Source organism: Arabidopsis thaliana, chromosome 4 (assembly GCF_000001735.4).
Source record: "Arabidopsis thaliana chromosome 4, partial sequence".
NCBI classification, from domain to species: domain Eukaryota; kingdom Viridiplantae; phylum Streptophyta; class Magnoliopsida; order Brassicales; family Brassicaceae; genus Arabidopsis; species Arabidopsis thaliana.
The window spans coordinates 14,077,600-14,095,588 of record NC_003075.7 but is presented as its reverse complement, the minus strand read 5'-3'; the positions used below and the strand labels follow the sequence as shown (position 1 = coordinate 14,095,588).

Below are 17,989 nucleotides of genomic sequence, written 5' to 3'. Positions count from 1 at the left end.
TTGAATTTGATATCAAATCAGAAAAAAAATATTTGACATATTAAATTAGGTCCATATTATTTTTTTCCTAAATATATGGCCAAGAATAATCGATTTAACACAGTTAACGTATGTTACCCATTAATTGTCAATACTAATTGTTGGCAGCAAAAAAAAAACACATTATTGTAGGTATTATAAATAAAAGTATGCTAATTAACTTTCTTCTGACTTTCTTACTAATATTTTTGATTTAAAAAAAAAAATTCAAGCTTAACTTCATACTAATTAATCTTAGAGTACTATTGTATCTCCAAATTAAATCGTACCACCAAGTTTTGTTTAGGTAACAATCCTTAAACGGAAAACTATGATTGACTTTCTTATTAATTTTGAGATACCAAAAGAAAATACGGACTAATCTAGACTAGCGATCGTAGACATTCATAATTTACCTACTATTCACAAAAAAAAAATAGTATCTAAATGAAACGGTTATTCGAACAAGAAGAAAAAGAAGGGAAAAGTTTGGTTTGTTTTCCCTAAGTGGATAACAATGAAACCAAAAGAGAATATTTGATAATAGTGTCCCATGAGACACCTCACAACTAAGATTTCTTGTAACTTTGGTTTTTCTTGAAACTTCCCACCATAACTAACTACATATATTACACAACCATGGACCCAATTAATCTTACAATATTGTAAGAAACTCTAACTTGCCATCTTACATCCTTAGCTACATGCATGATTTATATTATTGTATTTCCATATATCATATAAGCTAATTTCCCACTAACTATAAATATATACATAATTAAACCTATATATGTATCTACACACACCGATCTCCCTCTCCCTCTCCCTCTCCCTCTTTATCTTTCTCTTCCTCCTTTGCTAATAAACTTTTCTTTGAACCTTACACGCCTTGTTGATATTACTCTCTTAAATATATATTTTCGTACATTAACACAGACATATATAAAGCTAAAGATTTCTTCACGTAATGGGTTTGAAAGATATTGGGTCCAAATTGCCACCGGGGTTTCGATTTCATCCAAGTGATGAAGAGTTGGTTTGTCATTATCTTTGCAACAAGATTAGGGCCAAATCTGATCATGGTGATGTTGATGATGATGATGATGATGTTGATGAAGCTTTGAAGGGTTCTACTGATCTTGTGGAGATTGACTTGCATATCTGTGAGCCATGGGAGCTTCCTGGTAACATATATCTCTACTATTTCTGATATTTAATTCTATATTTTTTGGATTCAAACTGATATATAGTCATAGGTTATATGAATTTGTTTAACTATCTTTTCACTCCTGGCTTTTCTTGGGTTTCAAATTGCTTTCGTAAAGATTCTTGAAACTTTCCATTGGAAAACAATATTCCTGAAATTAATTGAACATAAAGAAGAAAACTAATTCTTGAAATCAGATATTATCATCCGCGTCTGTTAATTGTTATTGTAAATCTTAACCTATAAACTTTTTAGTATTATTACAATTAGATGATGTTTACTTATGTGTCTAATTATGTTTGTCAACTTAATACATATCTACGCATTTGCATATTTACAGATTTATGATATGCTTATACTTACAAACCGAATCTTCTTGTTCGTGATTCTAGAAAATGAATGAAAGATCAAATATCTTTTAATTGTGAAACGGGTGATGAGTTCACATAAATGCTAGATTTTAGACTGATTCATTAATTATGATCATAAATCATAATTGCATTAATATTAGTGTAAACATTATCCGGAGTGTCATGAATCATGATTAGTTGAGATACATGCTAGCTTTTTAATAATATGTTTGCAATTATAGAATAAAGATCTGGAGGCTGTACAAAAGCAGCAAAATATGCAAAATCACAGCTGTCGTTATACTCGTAAATCAGATGGTAAATTTTAATGAATAATTATAGGTGCACTTACATCATATCAAAACATGATATATATATATATAGATATATATGTGTGTTCTTTGTATGTTTCTAGTGATTTTCATTATTTGTTTGTGGTTCTTTGTTTGATGATATACCTTGAGAAGTTAAGGAAGCTTTTTTAAAAGGGGACCGAGAATCCTGTTGTCATCTTTTTATTTTTCTTATCTTTTTCAAGTTTTTGTTGTCTTCGTAATTTTGACTTTTGGGGACTTTGTTAAATAAGATAACTTGCAGATTATAAAATACAAAGTTAGTTAATTAGTTGCATTAATGAACATTAATATAAATGTATACTAAAAGATTAACTAAACAAAAAAGTAGGCTTTGTGTGTAAACACGAAGACCTTTTTTTGCCTCATATCACAAGCAACTTTAGAGACTCAAGAAACCTTTAATTATTTACATGACCAGTACGATCTTGTTGTTACTATAGTCGAATATATGAATAAATAGTATAATTAACTAAGCAATATACATATAATATTCTATTTTGGATATGGTTTATGATAATTATGTTTACAAAAAAGTAATTGTGGTCTATTACTCTTCTTCTCAATTATGGCAAAATAAAGGAATCTTTTTAAGTAAGTAGTCATCACATTATCTTCTTGATCATCTTCTGTAAGGATCAAATTAATGTGAAACTGATAGGAGGAATGTTTGAGAGAGCAATAATTTCCTCCGCTGAAGTCAAAATCGTAATTATTTTTTTGCCAAAACTAATAATATAATGTCTCACATCCTCGTCTTGTCTACATCACACAAGTCATATATCACCACATTAACCTTTGACATGTCACTGTTTCTATATCGAAAGCCTATAAACCCAATTCAAAAAATTAATTAATGTTGAATAAATTGGTATAAAATCACCATAAAGTCACCATAATTCAAATTTACTAGACGCTTTTATATATAATATTTAGAATACGATTTTTTATGTTTAAAAATAAAATAATATTTAGTTAGTATTGTGATAGACTGATAGGTATCTTGACAAACACTTTTAAGAATTTACTGATGATTATATATCTCTTGTATGTTGTGTATAGATGTGGCAAAGTTAAACGCAAAGGAATGGTACTTCTTCAGTTTCCGTGATCGAAAGTATGCTACTGGATATCGCACGAACAGAGCGACAGTAAGCGGATACTGGAAAGCAACAGGAAAAGATCGAACGGTGATGGATCCACGTACAAGGCAATTGGTAGGGATGAGAAAAACACTAGTGTTCTACAGAAACAGAGCACCAAATGGGATCAAAACTACTTGGATCATGCACGAGTTCCGTCTTGAGTGTCCTAACATCCCACCTAAGGTACTTGGTTATTCCCCAACAATTGGTCCTTCTCTCTTTGACACTACTAACCATAATTAGTAATCATCATTTCATAATAATTACGTCTTGATAACCATAACTTGCAACGTACCTAAACTCACGACATGTGTCTATTCGTGGATGTCCCATGCATAGATATAGATACCAAATTAATGGTACCAGCGTATTGGTATTTTATCCCAAAACAAATTTGAAAAAGAAAAATGAGATCATACTTTTTCTTTCTTTTTAGGTAGAAAATCTCAATAAGTTATCTCACTATAAACATATGAATCCATCCTTTTAATTACTTTCAATATTTATTTAGAACTTGTCAAAAAATTGTCGTAATCCATTAATCCATCATATTTATATACATCCATCCAATATCATATAGTCTATAGCTGTATATTTTGCACCTCACGAACTTTAGTCTGGACTTACGAAATCTGATCATACTATATATACACAAACATTGTGAGGAATCATGCATGTGTATTCAATTAAAATAGAGATTTTTCATCCATTTATTTGTTTGTTTCAGTCGGCTATACCTTTTTAAACTTAGTCACTTAACTACTATGTAAAGAATCATACACTTAAATTCAAAACGAATTGTCAGATGAAGAGATTAATAATCAACATCTCTTAATTACACTAGTTTTGGTTATTTCTGACGTCCAATCTAGATTCTATACATATGTTTACTCTCCGGATAGTTAGTTATTTTTGGAGTCAAGTATCTAAGCATTAGTGTATGTATATATGTACGTATTAACGTATATATGTATGCATGGGTGAGCATGATGAGATGACAGCAAGTTAAAAGAAGGAATGACGAATATATGCAGATAAAACAAAAAAACAAAATAAAAATTGAAGAAAGAGACAAAAGTGGCTTTAATGCGTGTTTGGTCATTTGCATGCACGAGACCGCACGTAACGTAACATTTCATGCATTTTTATATACATACGTTTATTTGATTATTTTTTAACGATGTCCTCTCGTTTTCTGTCGGTATGTGGACACAGGAAGACTGGGTCTTGTGCAGAGTGTTCAACAAAGGCAGAGACTCATCGCTACAAGACAATAATTATTATAACAATGATAATCAGACGCAAAGGCTTGAAGTTAATGACGCTCCGGATCTTAATTACAACAATCAGTTGCCACCTTTGCTATCATCCCCTCCTCATAATCATCAACATGAGAAGATGAAAATCCAAGTTTGTGATCAGTGGGAGCAGCTAATGAAGCAGCCTTCAAGGACCACCGGCCACCCCTATCATCACCATTGTCATCATCAAACCATAGCATGTGGTTGGGAGCAGATGATGATCGGTTCGCTGTCATCACCTTCGAGTCATGGCCCTGATCACGAGTCCTTGCTAAATTTGCTTTACGTCGACAATAACAACAGTGTCAACATCAGTGGTGATCATCATCAGAATTATGAGAAGATTTTGTTGTCATCACTAGACATGACGAGTTTGGATCACGACAAGACATGTATGGGATCATCATCGGATGGTGGTATGGTCTCTGATCTTCACATGGAATGTGGTGGATTGAGTTTTGAGACCGAAAATATCCTCGCTTTCCAATGAACATAATTCAAGGGGTTCGCCAATTTGTTGATTCGTGAATTATACAAACATTTTATCTATAGATTTATCACATTATCAAACATGTAAGTTGTGTGGCATTTGGGTATAGGGTTTGTGTGATTCTAGGTTTTTAGGACGATGTATGTTGTTATATTTAGCGTGTTTTTAGGATTTATTCTCATTTTAAAATTATATGAAAACCCATTACTATGAATACAATTAGTTTTCTTTGTTGTAAATAATATTTTAGATTATCATCTTTCCTTTGCATATTATATTTTCTTTTATAGCTCGATAGAATCATTTGCTTACAATTTTTATATTTCCCTAACAGAGAATATCATTCATATAGTAAAACTTTTTTCAAAAAATTATTAAATCAAAGATGGAGGAGTAGTAACGAGAAAACAATAATGGAGACCAATTGGGATGATTGGCATTTGAGCAGCCGATGAAGGTTGTTTTTTGTTTTGTTTTTTCGGCTTCCCTTTTTTTATATAGTTTCGTTAATAAATTACAAAAACTGTATGAGCTAGTGATCAGGAGATGAAAAGCAGCTCTTCCAAGCTCTCTTATATGGATCATAAGCCAAAAAAAAGAGAAGAATGATACAGTTTTTCCGTAGCTTAGCTTTAGAAGCTAAAGCCTAAAGAAAGAGAGAATAATCTTTGGAGGCCATGCTATTTCTTGTTACGACATAGAATCCAACACAATTTTTCACTTCAAAAATTGGAACTAATCTACACTTTTCCCCGCAAGAGTAATCTAGGATAACGTTTCCAAGTGACGGAACTTTAATTCGTTTGGGCCTCCGTTTAGGCCCACAGAAAGCAGAAAGCCGTATTTTGAAAAAAAAAAGAATAAAGACCAAGTATATATACGAAGCTCAAGCTACAGTAGATGGACACAAACTTATGTTTTGTGGAATAGACGAAAAAACTGGCGCTATATTATAGTATGTAACTCGAAACTTCCCTTTTATTTATGAGAAGAAAGTGTTATTACAAGTGAGGTGCCGCAGACACATATTTTACACGTACGTTAAAGGTAAAGGGACGTGATTACAAACTGACCATACTTTATTAAGAAAAAGAAAAACGTTTTGATTTAAGCCTCGACAATCTCCTCGATCAACTGTTGTTGTTGCCTACCGGCAGCGCGGGTCAAAGTGGTCTCAAGTGTGTTGAACTTGATCTTCCTAGCTTCCTCGGGAGAGATCTGGAAACCATTTGATATGACCTCCAATGGCAATGCCCTCAAGAGCGAGGTTCTACCCGCCAAAGTGCTGATCATTGCGTTTTCATTAGTTTTGAAAGAGATCCACTCGAACTTGTTTCCGTGGGACTGGACAACGTATGCGAACCCTTGTGGGATGACCACGAGCTGTCCCTTCTGCACCTGTTGGTCCAACACGTTCTGTCCGTTGTCGTTGACCACTTGGATCCTTCCTTGTCCTCCAGTGCAGTACAAGATCTCGTTAGCGTTCATGTTGTATTTAGGAAGCACCATCGCATTCTGTAACATTTGACAAAACATGTGAACACGTCATCCGTCATATAGAACTTCCAATTTTAATATGTTTTGCTAAAGAAAAAAAAAAGGAATAAATATCTATCAAATTCATTTTTAAAACATTTGTATACGTTCTTAAATAATTTAGGATATGACTAATTTTTCTTTTTGGTAAAAATGTTAATATCTATATTTAATTTATTAAGAAAAATGTACTTACACCCTGGAGAACGCCACGAGTGGCACTGAGCCTGACATACTCCAAGATGGGCAAGGTATAGCTGTTGACGCTGGTCACGCGACCTAGGCTGGGCTTGTACACGTCAGCACGAGCAGGGTCGTCAATGTTCTCGTGGGACCTCATGCTGCAGATAGTCTCCTCAAGGCCGTTGCCCTGTGGGCTACGTGGGTGTCTCCACTCCTCGCTCTCGTAGGGCTGTCTTAGAGGTGGCCTCACGACCTGGAAAGGTCCCTTAACACGAACGATGTTTCCTCTGCTGTCTTGTTGGTTCTGAAGCTGCTGAGCCAACTGAACGTCAATTTTCAATGCTTGAGCTATGACCTGTGCGTCGAACCCGCTCCACAAGTTTTTCTGTTCTTGTTGTTGCTGTGAACCGCCAAAGCCTCCCTGCTGGTTGTTTCCGGCCAAATGGAACACCTATAGCAAAGAATCAACAAATGCAATACATAAATGAATTAGTTAAACTGATATGGTAGATCTTCTAATAGCGGATGTGCGTCTTTGTATATAGTATGAGATTACTCTAGGGTTGCGGTCGAGTTGGTTTTGGTAGTTGGCGATGTCGAGAAGAGCGATGATGACAAGTGGCTGTTCTCCTGAGTTGTAGATCCAGTGGGCAGAGCCTGGAGTGTTGGCAAAGACGTCTCCGCGTCTCACATGTTCCACCTTCTGGTGCATGTCACGGAACCCTTGTTGTCCCTGCTGTCCCTGTCCTTCCCATGGTTGGCCTTGTTGTCCCTGTCGTCCTTGTTGTCCCTGTTGTCCCTGTCCTTCCCATGGTTGGCCTTGTCTTCCTTGTTGTCCCTGTTGTCCCTGTCCTTCCCATGGTTGGCCTTGTTGTCCCTGTCGTCCTTGCCATGGTTGGCCTTGTTGTTGTCCTTGCATCGGCTGCGAGTCCATGAAGGTCTCGGCACATCCAGGGACCACTCTTCCGCTGATACCCGTTCCTGTAAATTAATTTTAGGTAGAGAGGAAAAAAAAGAGTTATCATATGGTGAATCGATTATATCTTCATTAATTAGACATGATATATACATTAATTTTATTGGAAGGGTAATTATCATGTATGAACCTTGAACGACGTAGGAAATTTTTGGGGAAGTGAAGAAGGTGGGCAAGTAAAGACCGCCTTGTTCAATTACATAACGAGCAACGGAAACACCAACACATCGGAGCTGAGGGTGGTTGTGGTCCCAGTACTCGATCTGACCGGCTTCACTCTTGATAGTTTCGGTGGCTTGGAGAACATCTAGGTTGTCGAGGTTACACTCGTTCTGTAGCTGAGGAGGAACCCCAAGTGACTGCCTCGCAAGGCAGCCGTTAAGGACGAGGAGAACCCCGAAGGTTGCAACGAGGAGATTGCTGAGCTTAACCATTTTCTTTTTGTTTGTTGTGAGAGATGGATGAAGAGAACGGGACTTAGGAGGAGTTTATATATTGTCAAGTGAGCTCGTGGTTTGAGCCACGTAGGATTAGGTTTGCATGGGGACTTCAGTCTAAGCTTTTTACACGTCACTCTGTGAGCTCGAGCAAGTGTCTCTTGATCTTCATGCGCGTAGCTCACTCTCCGCATATGTCAAAATACGACAAAATCAAATGTATCTATCTCATTTTTTGCTTCACGTTATCCATCAACTAAATTTATCATTTTATTATCATCTTACTTACAATGTTTTAACCATGATACATATAATTCACTTTTAAACCGGAGAATAGAATCTAAATTTAACAATTAACACAACAAATTAGATCACCAGTGTTCACGTATATTGGCGATATGATCGAAGAGTTTGCAAGATACAGCCAAAAATTTGTATTGAAGATAAAACAAAAGAACTTATGAAAAATTAAAAAAAAACGAGGAAACAAGGTGACACATGAGCGAGACGCGGCGACACTAGGCGTGTTTGATCCATTGTATATGCTGCGACTTGTCTCGACAACTGTTCGGTTGCATGTTTAGCACTAGTAGCCAAGACATGTGTCAAATATTTCCAACATGGGCTTATTTAAACTAAGCCCAATAACTTATATTGTATTTACTAGAAAGCCCATCAAATATCTAATAGCCCATAACGTGAGCCCAAAGTTCATTTCCAAAACGGAAAATGTGACACCGTCCCATTTACTCCAATAGAAGTCTGAGCTTAAACCCTAAACCCCTTTCTCCACGATCTTCCTTTTCCTCTCTCTGCGACTTGAAGCAAAGTTTCCAGGTACGATTCTCGCCATTTTGATTATGTATTTTGTGTAATGGGTTGGTATTGATCGATTCCTTTCGAAAATTTTAGTGAAGACGTGAATTTCGGAGGTGGGTGAGAGTTTTCTGCTCGGATTTTGCTAATTACTCGTTGTTACTGTTTTGATTAGGAAGTATTTTGCGCAGCTTAGCATGAGCGTTCGTTAAATTTTCTATCTTTACTGGCTTTGTGTGCTGAATCTGACTTGATTTTGTTACTTTGACTGTTTTTGATGTTTTCATGATGAAGTTGCATAATTGAGTAGATGTGAGTCTGGATTTTGAGTGTATGTTTGTGTAGTTTTTCCACCACACATGGGTTTTGATTAATCATGTATTGGGATTGTTTCAGAAAAAGAGATGAACAACGTCAAAGTTCCAAAGATACCAGGTGGTGGTGCCATTTCGACGTTGCTTAAGGTTGGGATTATTGGTGGGCTTGGTCTCTATGGTGCTACGCACAGTCTCTACAATGTTGAAGGAGGACATCGAGCCATCATGTTCAATCGTTTAGTCGGTATTAAAGATAAGGTTAGTCAGTGTTTCTTCAAATTGGGTCTTTTTGGATTTTCAGTAAATGTATTTTCCCAATGAGTTTTTTTGCTGTTTGTGAGATTTGGATGAAATTTTCCAGGTTGATTTGTTAGTTAAAGTCTCATATGTTGTTCATTAATCCCTGAGACTGATTAGTCATGAAATTTTGTTGTTCTCGTTGAGCGTAAAAACAGTCTTCTTAATTCACAAGTATGTAGCTTGTAACCTTGTTATTACGCAGGTTTACCCTGAGGGTACACACCTTATGATTCCTTGGTTTGAAAGGCCGGTCATCTATGACGTTCGTGCTCGACCTTACCTTGTTGAGAGTACATCCGGAAGCCGTGATCTTCAGATGGTACTCTGCTTCTACTCCTCCCATTTTCAGTCATTTTGTTTTGTGAATTTAGTGAATGTGAAGTCGTTCGCTTCAACATCATAAGCTCTTAAGTTTTTTGTGGTTTTAAAACTTTCAGGTGAAAATTGGGCTTAGGGTTCTCACACGTCCCATGGCAGACCAGTTACCTGAAATCTACAGAAGCCTTGGTGAGAACTACAGCGAGAGAGTTCTACCTTCTATAATCAACGAGACTTTGAAAGCTGTGGTTGCTCAGTACAATGCAAGCCAGCTTATTACTCAGAGAGAGGTATACAAATGACTGTGAATATATGATCATCTTTTTTCTCTTTCTTAGTAAGTGAAGTTCTTAAAGATTTATTCCGGGCTTCTCTCAGGCGGTCAGTAGGGAGATCAGGAAGATTCTGACTGAACGAGCAGCAAACTTCAATGTTGCGCTTGACGATGTGTCCATCACAAACCTGACATTCGGGAAGGAGTTCACAGCTGCCATTGAAGCAAAGCAGGTGGCGGCTCAAGAGGCTGAGCGGGCTAAGTTCATTGTTGAGAAGGCCGAACAAGACAAGAGAAGTGCTGTTATCCGCGCCCAGGTAAAGAGATTCTCTACATTTCCACTTGTAATCTAAACTCTGAGAGCGAAATTGTTGTGTGACGAAAGTTCACATGGCTTGTGTAGGGAGAAGCCAAGAGTGCTCAGCTCATTGGTCAAGCAATTGCAAACAACCAAGCGTTTATCACGCTCAGGAAGATCGAGGCTGCAAGAGAGATTGCACAGACCATAGCAAACTCGGCGAACAAGGTTTACTTGAGCTCAGACGATCTTTTGCTTAACCTACAAGGGATGAATTTGGATGTTGATGCAAAGAACTAGAGAGGTTTCTTAAGTAAAACTGCATGTGGGTCATTTCGTCTTTTAAGTTCCTAGAATCCGTTGGAACAAAAGCTTGATTTGTACTACTAAATACTACTTTTAAAATTCTTGGGATCAGTCTATCTCAAGGTGAAAGTTGAAAAAGAAGATACTGTCTTGCTGAATGAGTTAATTGTAATAAACTTGTCGTTTGGGGGAGAAAAACACTTGCATTTGGATTTACCATAGGCATTTGCATGGTTATTGCTTATACGAGTGTCAGTGTCCCGATACACCTTTTGTATAAAATTGATCATGAAGATGTGTATTAATTGGTAAATATTGATAGTATATCTATATGTTGGCAACATTTTCCTATCTGTTTTAGTTTTTACGCTTATGTAGACAACGTGCTACAGAGTCCATAAATCTCAGCCGACAAGATATCAAAATGAATTCATGTAACAATAGTCAATAGCCAATGGAGATCTTTGTACATATTTTTCATGGTCAGTCTCAGTCCAAGGAATTTAAATTGTACAAAGCCGTAAAATCAAAAGGAAAAAAGAATTAAGAGAAACAAAAAACAAGTTACGAATACAAGAATGCACTGTAAATTTTAAATTATTTTCAACGTATATATGTATGTGTATATCAAAGATAATGCTTAGATTATATACCGTTTGTTTTATTTTAGGATCGTTGATATAAAATCATTTTGTTTTTAAGGGATAAAAGGTTGAGAGTCATGAACCAAGTGGTTCTGTATCCCGGTCTGATTGAACGAGATAATAGCCGGAATATTGTGATAATACTCACCGGCTCCGGCGGTTCCCCCACTGCCGTTGCTCTTACCGTTACCGTTGTTATGATGAAGATGGTAATGAAGGTGGCGGCCACCACCTCCACCGAGGCCGTGGAGGTAAGGTCGGTCCTTAGCGGTGGCTGCAGCAGCAACGGAGCCACCGCATTGACGTGGTTGAGTCTGGTAAAAGACTTTGGAGACGACGAGCTCACCTTCTTTCTCTTCCTCGCTAGTGCCAAGATGATATTGATGCATTACCCAATTAGTCTTCTCGGGTTTTTTTTGTTTGCCGTAGTTTGTGTAGAGCACTAGGATTTTCTTGTAGCCTCTCACTCTTCCTCCAGCAAGAACTGGCCGTGTTTTTCCTGTCTTGTGCCACCGTGTCTCTCCACCGACGTCAGAATCAGTGTGGACTTTACGTCGCTTTCTTGTTCCCGTCGTGTATGCCTTCGACGGTCGGTGGAAGAAATGACGCACCGTCCCGTCCTTGTTCACTCCTATATATGTATTCAACGACTAATTAGCATTCATCAAACTTAATTTAATTAAGAAATTGGATTAGCTACATTTTCTTTTTCTATATGACAATTTCCATCGTATTAAAATATGATTAAATTGTTTTTTCAACGTATTTATGTAGTTTTCAATAAGCATAACTAGAAGATCATTTGAAGACGGAAAATTTGTAACTATAGTCTCAATTTGTAACCGATTAATTGATGATTGAACATGCAACATAGAATCACCTGGCAATTTTTCAGGATGGGTATAACAAATGCCGTTTTCACCATCGATGGTACGGATAAACTCATCAATGAGAGGATGAAGCTTTTTTGCGTCATCTCTTACCTTGCCTTCAAGATGCTCCAAGACCTCTTGATCCGTCGGATCAAATTTTACTCCAGCAGGAAGTCCCGGCAAGTCATGGATCCCAGCCTACATTACATATTAATATATTATATTCAAATATCCAATATCATCTAAAGTTTAAACTTGATATAGGTAGAAAGAGAAACAAGAACCTGTTCGTGAAACTTGAAGTTATGGCCACAAGAAGGGCAAGTTTTGTGACAAGAGACCGGAAGTGAGGCTACGGGGGACTCAGCCGCCCCCGGGGAGGGAATGATTCTTTCAACGGTCTGAACATCGCTACGGTCATTGCACCAAGTCATGTTGTTTTGTGTCCCTAAGTTTAATTCTTCTTGTGCATATCTCTCTTCTCCTCTCTTCTTTTCTTTCAGTGCTCACAACTTCATCAGAATAAACAAAGGTATGAGGGAGAAATAGAAAGAGAGAAGGGAAAAAGGGTTAAAGATAGCTAAAGCATATGTTTCATAAGAAGATCTCTTTGAGGTTATCTTGAGAAAGAGGAAGGAATTAAATTCTTGTTCATCACTTTTTTAAGCTGAGATAATTGCCCCTTTTTGCACTTGATTTTAACTCTGTACTATCCATGAAAGAGAGAGATGAGATAATCCTAGAAGAAATATTATTTAAACCTCATTTTTATAATGTGTACAAATGTTCTATATACTGTATAGTGAGAAATAATTATTTAAAGACTTAGGTTTGTTTAACAAGTATGTAGAAACATACATGTTAAGTAACAACGAGAGGGAGATGCCCACCTACAACTTGAAAGTAAAGTCTAAAGAACTATGAAATTTTCAAACCTTAATTAGTTTTACATTGTAACATGTACTAGTTTGATAAATTATTGGAACTATTTTTCTTCGCTTTTTTTACAAGTGTGCATGTACATATACAGTTTTTTGAAGAAAAAAACATATAAATTGAATAGACTTTAGTTTATTCTTAAAAATACATATATGTGATATTTTGAAGAATAAATAAATGAATAACCAAGAAGGAAAGAAAAAAAAAGATTGCTTGGGTTTTAAGTTTGGTTGGGCTCATGGCATGTATGTATGGTGTGTGAGAGAGAGATGGACAAAGACTGATCAAACAAAATAACATGAAAGACAAAATCTTATGAGGGAATACATATGTGAGCTAATCTTTCCTTTTTTGACAATAACATGCATGGAACAAAAATAACTTGTCTTGTCGTAGTTTGTGTGGGATGATCTCTATATCCAATGTATAATGTTGAATGTTGAGTAAAGATAATAAAACCTATAACTAATCAATTAATCTTGGTAATTTGCTGATTAAATGTATAGGATTTGAAAATGAATATGAGATGGAGTAAGTTTGGGGCAAGGTGTTGTTGCTGGTCTGTGAGAGCTCAGACGTGATATGGTAGAACAAAAAATAAGAAAGAGAAGTTAAGGTCCAATGTCACCCTAGAGTGTATGTAAAGATATTATACATAAACTTATACTTATAATTTACACATATTTAACATCTCCATCATCAGTATATTACTGTATGTACATAAATTTTACTGAAATCACATACTGATATTAGTGATATACGTTAGAAAACATTATAATATTGGTTTTTAGATAGATAAAAAGAAAAAGAAAAAAAAAGAAAAAAAATGGAAAGTTAAAAAGCTAGTCATTATTCTATTTCTTCACGTAGACTTCTCATGCATAACATTAACAAGGAACCTCCTCAACCTTTATTTATTTTTTCTCTTTGTTTTCTGATTTTTGTTTCTGCTCTCCCCTGTTAACTCTAAACACATGTTATACAACCTATTCTTAATTTATTATCAAACTAAACAAAAAATTATGAACAAATGTTACACTTCTGTGTCTGTTGGAAAATTTTGTGGTTAGCTTGTTGTTTTCATTGGTGGATCGAAACCGCGGCAAGGTGTCATTCAAGAAATCTATCTAACCACATTATACTGACATATGCTGTCTATGCTTGGCTATTTAGAATTTACTTTTTATAATGGCATTAGTATTACCACACTAAGTTTTACTTTATAAGAATATGAAAAAAAAATTAGAAAAAAAAATATTGATCATCACTCGTCAGAATCGATCCGTTTTCCAAAATTGAACTGGTAACGAGCTCGAGTTTAAATAAGGTTGGCTATTGGGTGGACCAACCACCAAATATTGCAAATATTGCGTTAAATTAAAATTAATATCCAAATTATAACTTTATATTAGCTTTAAGAGCAATTACCTAATCAGAAAGCTCCACTTTTCTGTTTTTGATATCTTTCTTACAGTTCACCTAGCATCATAACATCAAATTGCTATCCCCGGCCCAAACCGATTCTCAGCCCATATTGGAATGTTCAAACGCTGTTCAAGTCTTCCGTGTAGTAAGGCGAGAGTTTCCCACCGGTTTTAGATCGTTTAGATGTGTTTGGACTGCTACAAGGAACAGCACCAGAGACTTCTTGAAGCATGATCACAACTTTTCTCATGGAAGGTCTGTTTAGAGGGAGAGGACTCGTACAGAGTAGACCAATGTGAATGACTTTACTAATTTCTTCTTTGAACTTGAGATCGAGTTTGGGATCGATCACGGGTTCTAAACCGCATTTGTCAAGTGCAGTGCACACCCATTTTGCCATATCTTTATCTCCAAGTTCTGAATCAGTTGGTTGCTTCCCTGTAACCAGTTCCAAAAGCACCACACCAAAGCTGTAGATATCGCTCTTTTCATTCACCCGAAGTGTGTATACGTATTCTGCAAAATTGAAAACTATTAATATAAGATCAAAAGTTACAAAATGCAGCTGAAATATGTTTTGGTTTATACCTGGTGCAATGTAACCACAAGAACCGGCGATCCCGGACATAGCTTCTGGAGTTTTGGAACCACTCATCTGACCGACTTTAGCGATCCCAAAGTCAGCAACTTTAGCCCCATAATCGCTATCTAGCAGTATGTTACTCGACTTCACATCGCGGTGCACAATGGGAGGAACACAATCATGGTGCAAGTATGATAAACCCTCGGCAGCGTCCAAAGCAATCCTCAACCGCTCTGGCCAACCCAACACAACACCGCCTTTGCGGTCACCATGCAACACATCAGCTAAGCTCCCATTAGGCATGTACTCATACACCAACAACTTACAATCACCAGAGCTGCAACAACACCACAAACGCACAATACTCTTGTGCCTAATCGTCCCCAACGTTTCAACCTCCGCTGCAAAAACATCTCTATTCAACGAATCACTACTGTATTCATCATCTCCTCCTTTAACACTTTTGTTAAGTTTCTTCACAGCTACAACTTCTCCACCTCTAAGCTCAACTTTATAGACTTTACCAGAAGATCCAAACCCGATTACGTTCTTTTCATCGAGACAATCAGCTATCTCGTGCTCACTGAAATGAAGCTTGTGGAATGATCTCCATTTCGACGCTGCTAAAGTAGAACTCTTCAAAGCTCTGAGTTTTCTACACTTGGCAATGAACATAACGATCCCGACAACGAAAACCAAACCGGCGAGTAAGAAAATCGTTAAAAGAATCCATACATAGCCGATGTTTTTAGACCGTGTGATCTTCCGACAAAGGCCGTCGAGATCAACACATAAACCGGGATTTCCGATGAAGTCATGTGCGTAGATTTTATTAGCGTAGAGAGGAGGGATTTTACCGGAGAGGTGATTATACGAAAGGTTTAAAACGTTTAGCTTCAGATTCTGTAACTCCAACGGAATCTCACCGGAGAATTGATTGCTTGAAAGGTCAAGGTAATTGAGAACAGGTAAGATTCCGACTTCTTTAGGGATTTCACCGGAGAGATGATTATTAGCCAAATTAAGCTCGTTTAGATTCTTCCAACCACGAAGTTCTCTAGGAATCTCACCGGAGAGTTGATTCTTACTGAGATCAAGCCTGCTCAATTGCTTCAATTTCACCAAGCTTTCAGGAATCTCACCGGAGAAATCATTCTCCGCTCCGGAAATCTCGATTATTCCGTTAAGCGATCCGATTTCGTTGGGGATTGAACCTGAAAATCGATTCTTTGAGATTCGTAGGTTCGATAGATTCTTCGCGCCGATGATCGTCTTAGGAATACTTCCGGTGAACGAATTGTCAGAGAGTTCGAGAAGTGACAAGCGAGGCAATCCCCAGAATCCATGTGGGATTTGACCCGAAAGCTTGTTGTTACTCAATCGGACCCGGGTCAAGCTCTTACACTTTCCGAGATTATTAGAGATTTCTCCTGAAAACGAATTGTCTATAAGAATTAGATACTCTAGCTTCCCTTCACCGCAGACATTCGCCGGTATTTCGCCGGAAAATCGGTTATACGATAAGTCCACGTACTGTAACGGTGAGTTAGCGCCGAGTTGACTCGGTAATACTCCGGTGAGTCTGTTGTTGAAAAGCTTGAGTTCTGACAAGGTTTTGGAGCGAGTTATGCTCTCCGGTAAAGGACCTTCGAGCATGTTCTCGAAGAGATTGAGTGACTCGAGGTTTAACAGATTCAAGTTGTCGGGTATTTTTCCTGTCAGCTTATTCATCGACGCGTCGAATCTTTTTAGCGTCGTCATGTTACCCATGGATTCTGGTAACTCGCCTGAGAACGAGTTGTTGAATAGTTCGATTTGCTCGACGGTTTTTAGCTGCGTGATCCAACTTGGGATAGATCCTGTGAGTTGGTTAAATGTCAAATCCAAGTTAACCAAACTAGTTAACCGGGACAGAGACGGAGGTATCGGACCGACGAGGTTGCAGCCGGCGAGCCAGAGAACTTGGAGCTCCGTGAGGTTTCCGAGTTGACTCGGGATTTGACTCGGAGAAAACAAATTGTAAGCGAGTTTGAGTTCTTTAAGAGTCGTGACGTTACCGAGAGAGGCGGGAATTGTACCGGAGAGGAAGTTACCGGCGAGGTTTAAAGACTCAAGCTTTCGAAACTCTCCGAAGCTCGACGGGATCGTGTCTGATAAGTTGTTTCCGGAGATTTCAAGGAACTTGAGGTTTGGGAGATTGAAAGGAAGTGACTTTGGGATGGATCCAACCAATAGATTCTCCGATAAATCAAGACTGATGAGATTGTGACACGTATCGAAGTCGTCGGCGGAGAGAGAGCCATTGATGGAGTTATTATATAGAGAGAGGGAATGGAGAGAAGGAAGGTGGCAGAGGATGGAGGGGAAAGGTCCGACGAGCATGAAGCTTGAGAGATCGACGGAGACAACGTTTGACGTGGCGTCGCAGCTCACGCCTAGCCACTTGCATGGGGTGACGTCGTTGTTGTCGGACCATGAAGATAGGGACTGGGCCGGGTCGGATAAGCCCAGTTTGGCTTGCCGGAGAATGGTGGCATCTTGGTTTAGAGATAGACTTGGTAGATACGTAGAAGAGAGACATAGGAGGAGAATAAGACAATAAAGCATTTTTTTGGAAAAGGAATCGTTATTCTTCTTTTTTCATGCTTTGGATTTGTGAATAAAACGAAATTATGGATTGGTAATTATAAGGAATTGTAGAAGCAAAAAGGGAAACGAGCACTGTGACAAGACATGGGTGAGACATGTTTTCCGATATTGGAAGAATTAGGAGGCAATAGTATACATCCATGTGAAATCGATTACGGAGCAAAGTACTACTGTACATATAAATCATAAACAAATTTGTAAAGTGATATTAAAAAAAAATCGGATTATGAATAATTACATAAGGTAATTTTA

At 37.5% G+C, this 17,989-nt stretch overlaps 5 protein-coding genes across 10 annotated transcripts; 2 read left to right on the top strand and 3 right to left on the bottom strand.

Annotated features, from left to right (window-relative positions):
• The first annotated feature begins 686 nt into the window (after positions 1-686).
• On the top strand, positions 687-5,100 carry NAC074 (NAC domain containing protein 74). 2 transcript variants are annotated; one of them, NM_118995.3, is made up of 3 exons: positions 687-1,202; positions 2,991-3,256; positions 4,289-5,100. In NM_118995.3, the coding sequence occupies exons 1-3, from the start codon at positions 986-988 to the stop codon at positions 4,862-4,864; spliced, it is 1,059 nt and encodes a 352-aa protein (NP_567811.1). In that variant the 5' UTR covers positions 687-985; the 3' UTR covers positions 4,865-5,100. The 2 variants fall into 2 exon arrangements, with proteins under 2 accessions (NP_567811.1, NP_001119074.1); NM_001125602.1 differs by having other exon boundaries at positions 813-1,202; positions 2,991-3,145.
• A 692-nt stretch (positions 5,101-5,792) lies between these two features.
• Positions 5,793-8,033, bottom strand: CRU3 (cruciferin 3). 5 transcript variants are annotated; one of them, NM_179134.1, is made up of 5 exons: positions 7,690-8,022; positions 7,140-7,564; positions 6,912-7,034; positions 6,597-6,698; positions 5,793-6,379 (listed from the first exon to the last, which is right to left on the bottom strand). In NM_179134.1, the coding sequence occupies exons 1-5, from the start codon at positions 7,991-7,993 to the stop codon at positions 5,972-5,974; spliced, it is 1,362 nt and encodes a 453-aa protein (NP_849465.1). In that variant the 5' UTR covers positions 7,994-8,022; the 3' UTR covers positions 5,793-5,971. The 5 variants fall into 5 exon arrangements, with proteins under 5 accessions (NP_849465.1, NP_001328588.1, NP_194581.1 ...); NM_001341920.1 differs by having other exon boundaries at positions 6,599-7,034; positions 7,140-7,402; positions 7,451-7,564; NM_118994.4 differs by having other exon boundaries at positions 6,597-7,034; positions 7,690-8,033.
• A 673-nt stretch (positions 8,034-8,706) lies between these two features.
• Positions 8,707-10,965, top strand: PHB1 (prohibitin 1). Its single transcript, NM_118993.4, has 6 exons — positions 8,707-8,833; positions 9,209-9,387; positions 9,632-9,748; positions 9,867-10,037; positions 10,126-10,338; positions 10,425-10,965. Exons 2-6 carry the CDS (start codon positions 9,217-9,219, stop codon positions 10,617-10,619), a joined length of 867 nt encoding a protein of 288 aa, NP_194580.1. The 5' UTR covers positions 8,707-8,833; positions 9,209-9,216; the 3' UTR covers positions 10,620-10,965.
• Positions 10,966-11,035: 70 nt separating this feature from the next.
• NAC073 (NAC domain containing protein 73) lies at positions 11,036-12,929 on the bottom strand. Its single transcript, NM_118992.3, has 3 exons — positions 12,426-12,929; positions 12,150-12,339; positions 11,036-11,900 (listed from the first exon to the last, which is right to left on the bottom strand). Exons 1-3 carry the CDS (start codon positions 12,573-12,575, stop codon positions 11,323-11,325), a joined length of 918 nt encoding a protein of 305 aa, NP_194579.1. The 5' UTR covers positions 12,576-12,929; the 3' UTR covers positions 11,036-11,322.
• Positions 12,930-14,131: 1,202 nt separating this feature from the next.
• HAE (Leucine-rich receptor-like protein kinase family protein) lies at positions 14,132-17,913 on the bottom strand. The gene is made up of 2 exons (NM_118991.3): positions 15,094-17,913; positions 14,132-15,021 (listed from the first exon to the last, which is right to left on the bottom strand). The coding sequence occupies exons 1-2, from the start codon at positions 17,693-17,695 to the stop codon at positions 14,624-14,626; spliced, it is 3,000 nt and encodes a 999-aa protein (NP_194578.1). The 5' UTR covers positions 17,696-17,913; the 3' UTR covers positions 14,132-14,623.
• Positions 17,914-17,989: the final 76 nt, after the last annotated feature.

Excerpts from the sequence above, each read along its gene's own strand:
- NAC074 (NM_118995.3), top strand. The coding sequence starts at position 986 with ATGGGTTTGAAAGATATTGGGTCCAAATTGCCACCGGGGTTTCGATTT. Across the intron at positions 1,203-2,990 it reads TGAGCCATGGGAGCTTCCTG|ATGTGGCAAAGTTAAACGCA; the intron begins GTAACATATATC and ends TGTTGTGTATAG. Across the intron at positions 3,257-4,288 it reads GTCCTAACATCCCACCTAAG|GAAGACTGGGTCTTGTGCAG; the intron begins GTACTTGGTTAT and ends ATGTGGACACAG.
- CRU3 (NM_118994.4), bottom strand. The coding sequence starts at position 7,993 with ATGGTTAAGCTCAGCAATCTCCTCGTTGCAACCTTCGGGGTTCTCCTC. Across the intron at positions 7,035-7,139 it reads AACTCGACCGCAACCCTAGA|GTGTTCCATTTGGCCGGAAA; the intron begins GTAATCTCATAC and ends TCTTTGCTATAG. Across the intron at positions 6,380-6,596 it reads CTCGTGGCGTTCTCCAGGGT|AATGCGATGGTGCTTCCTAA; the intron begins GTAAGTACATTT and ends CAAATGTTACAG.
- PHB1 (NM_118993.4), top strand. The coding sequence starts at position 9,217 with ATGAACAACGTCAAAGTTCCAAAGATACCAGGTGGTGGTGCCATTTCG. Across the intron at positions 9,388-9,631 it reads TAGTCGGTATTAAAGATAAG|GTTTACCCTGAGGGTACACA; the intron begins GTTAGTCAGTGT and ends GTTATTACGCAG. Across the intron at positions 10,339-10,424 it reads GTGCTGTTATCCGCGCCCAG|GGAGAAGCCAAGAGTGCTCA; the intron begins GTAAAGAGATTC and ends TGGCTTGTGTAG.
- NAC073 (NM_118992.3), bottom strand. The coding sequence starts at position 12,575 with ATGACTTGGTGCAATGACCGTAGCGATGTTCAGACCGTTGAAAGAATC. Across the intron at positions 12,340-12,425 it reads ACTTCAAGTTTCACGAACAG|GCTGGGATCCATGACTTGCC; the intron begins GTTCTTGTTTCT and ends TATGTAATGTAG. Across the intron at positions 11,901-12,149 it reads CCATCCTGAAAAATTGCCAG|GAGTGAACAAGGACGGGACG; the intron begins GTGATTCTATGT and ends ATACATATATAG.
- HAE (NM_118991.3), bottom strand. The coding sequence starts at position 17,695 with ATGCTTTATTGTCTTATTCTCCTCCTATGTCTCTCTTCTACGTATCTA. Across the intron at positions 15,022-15,093 it reads TTGTGGTTACATTGCACCAG|AATACGTATACACACTTCGG; the intron begins GTATAAACCAAA and ends TCAATTTTGCAG.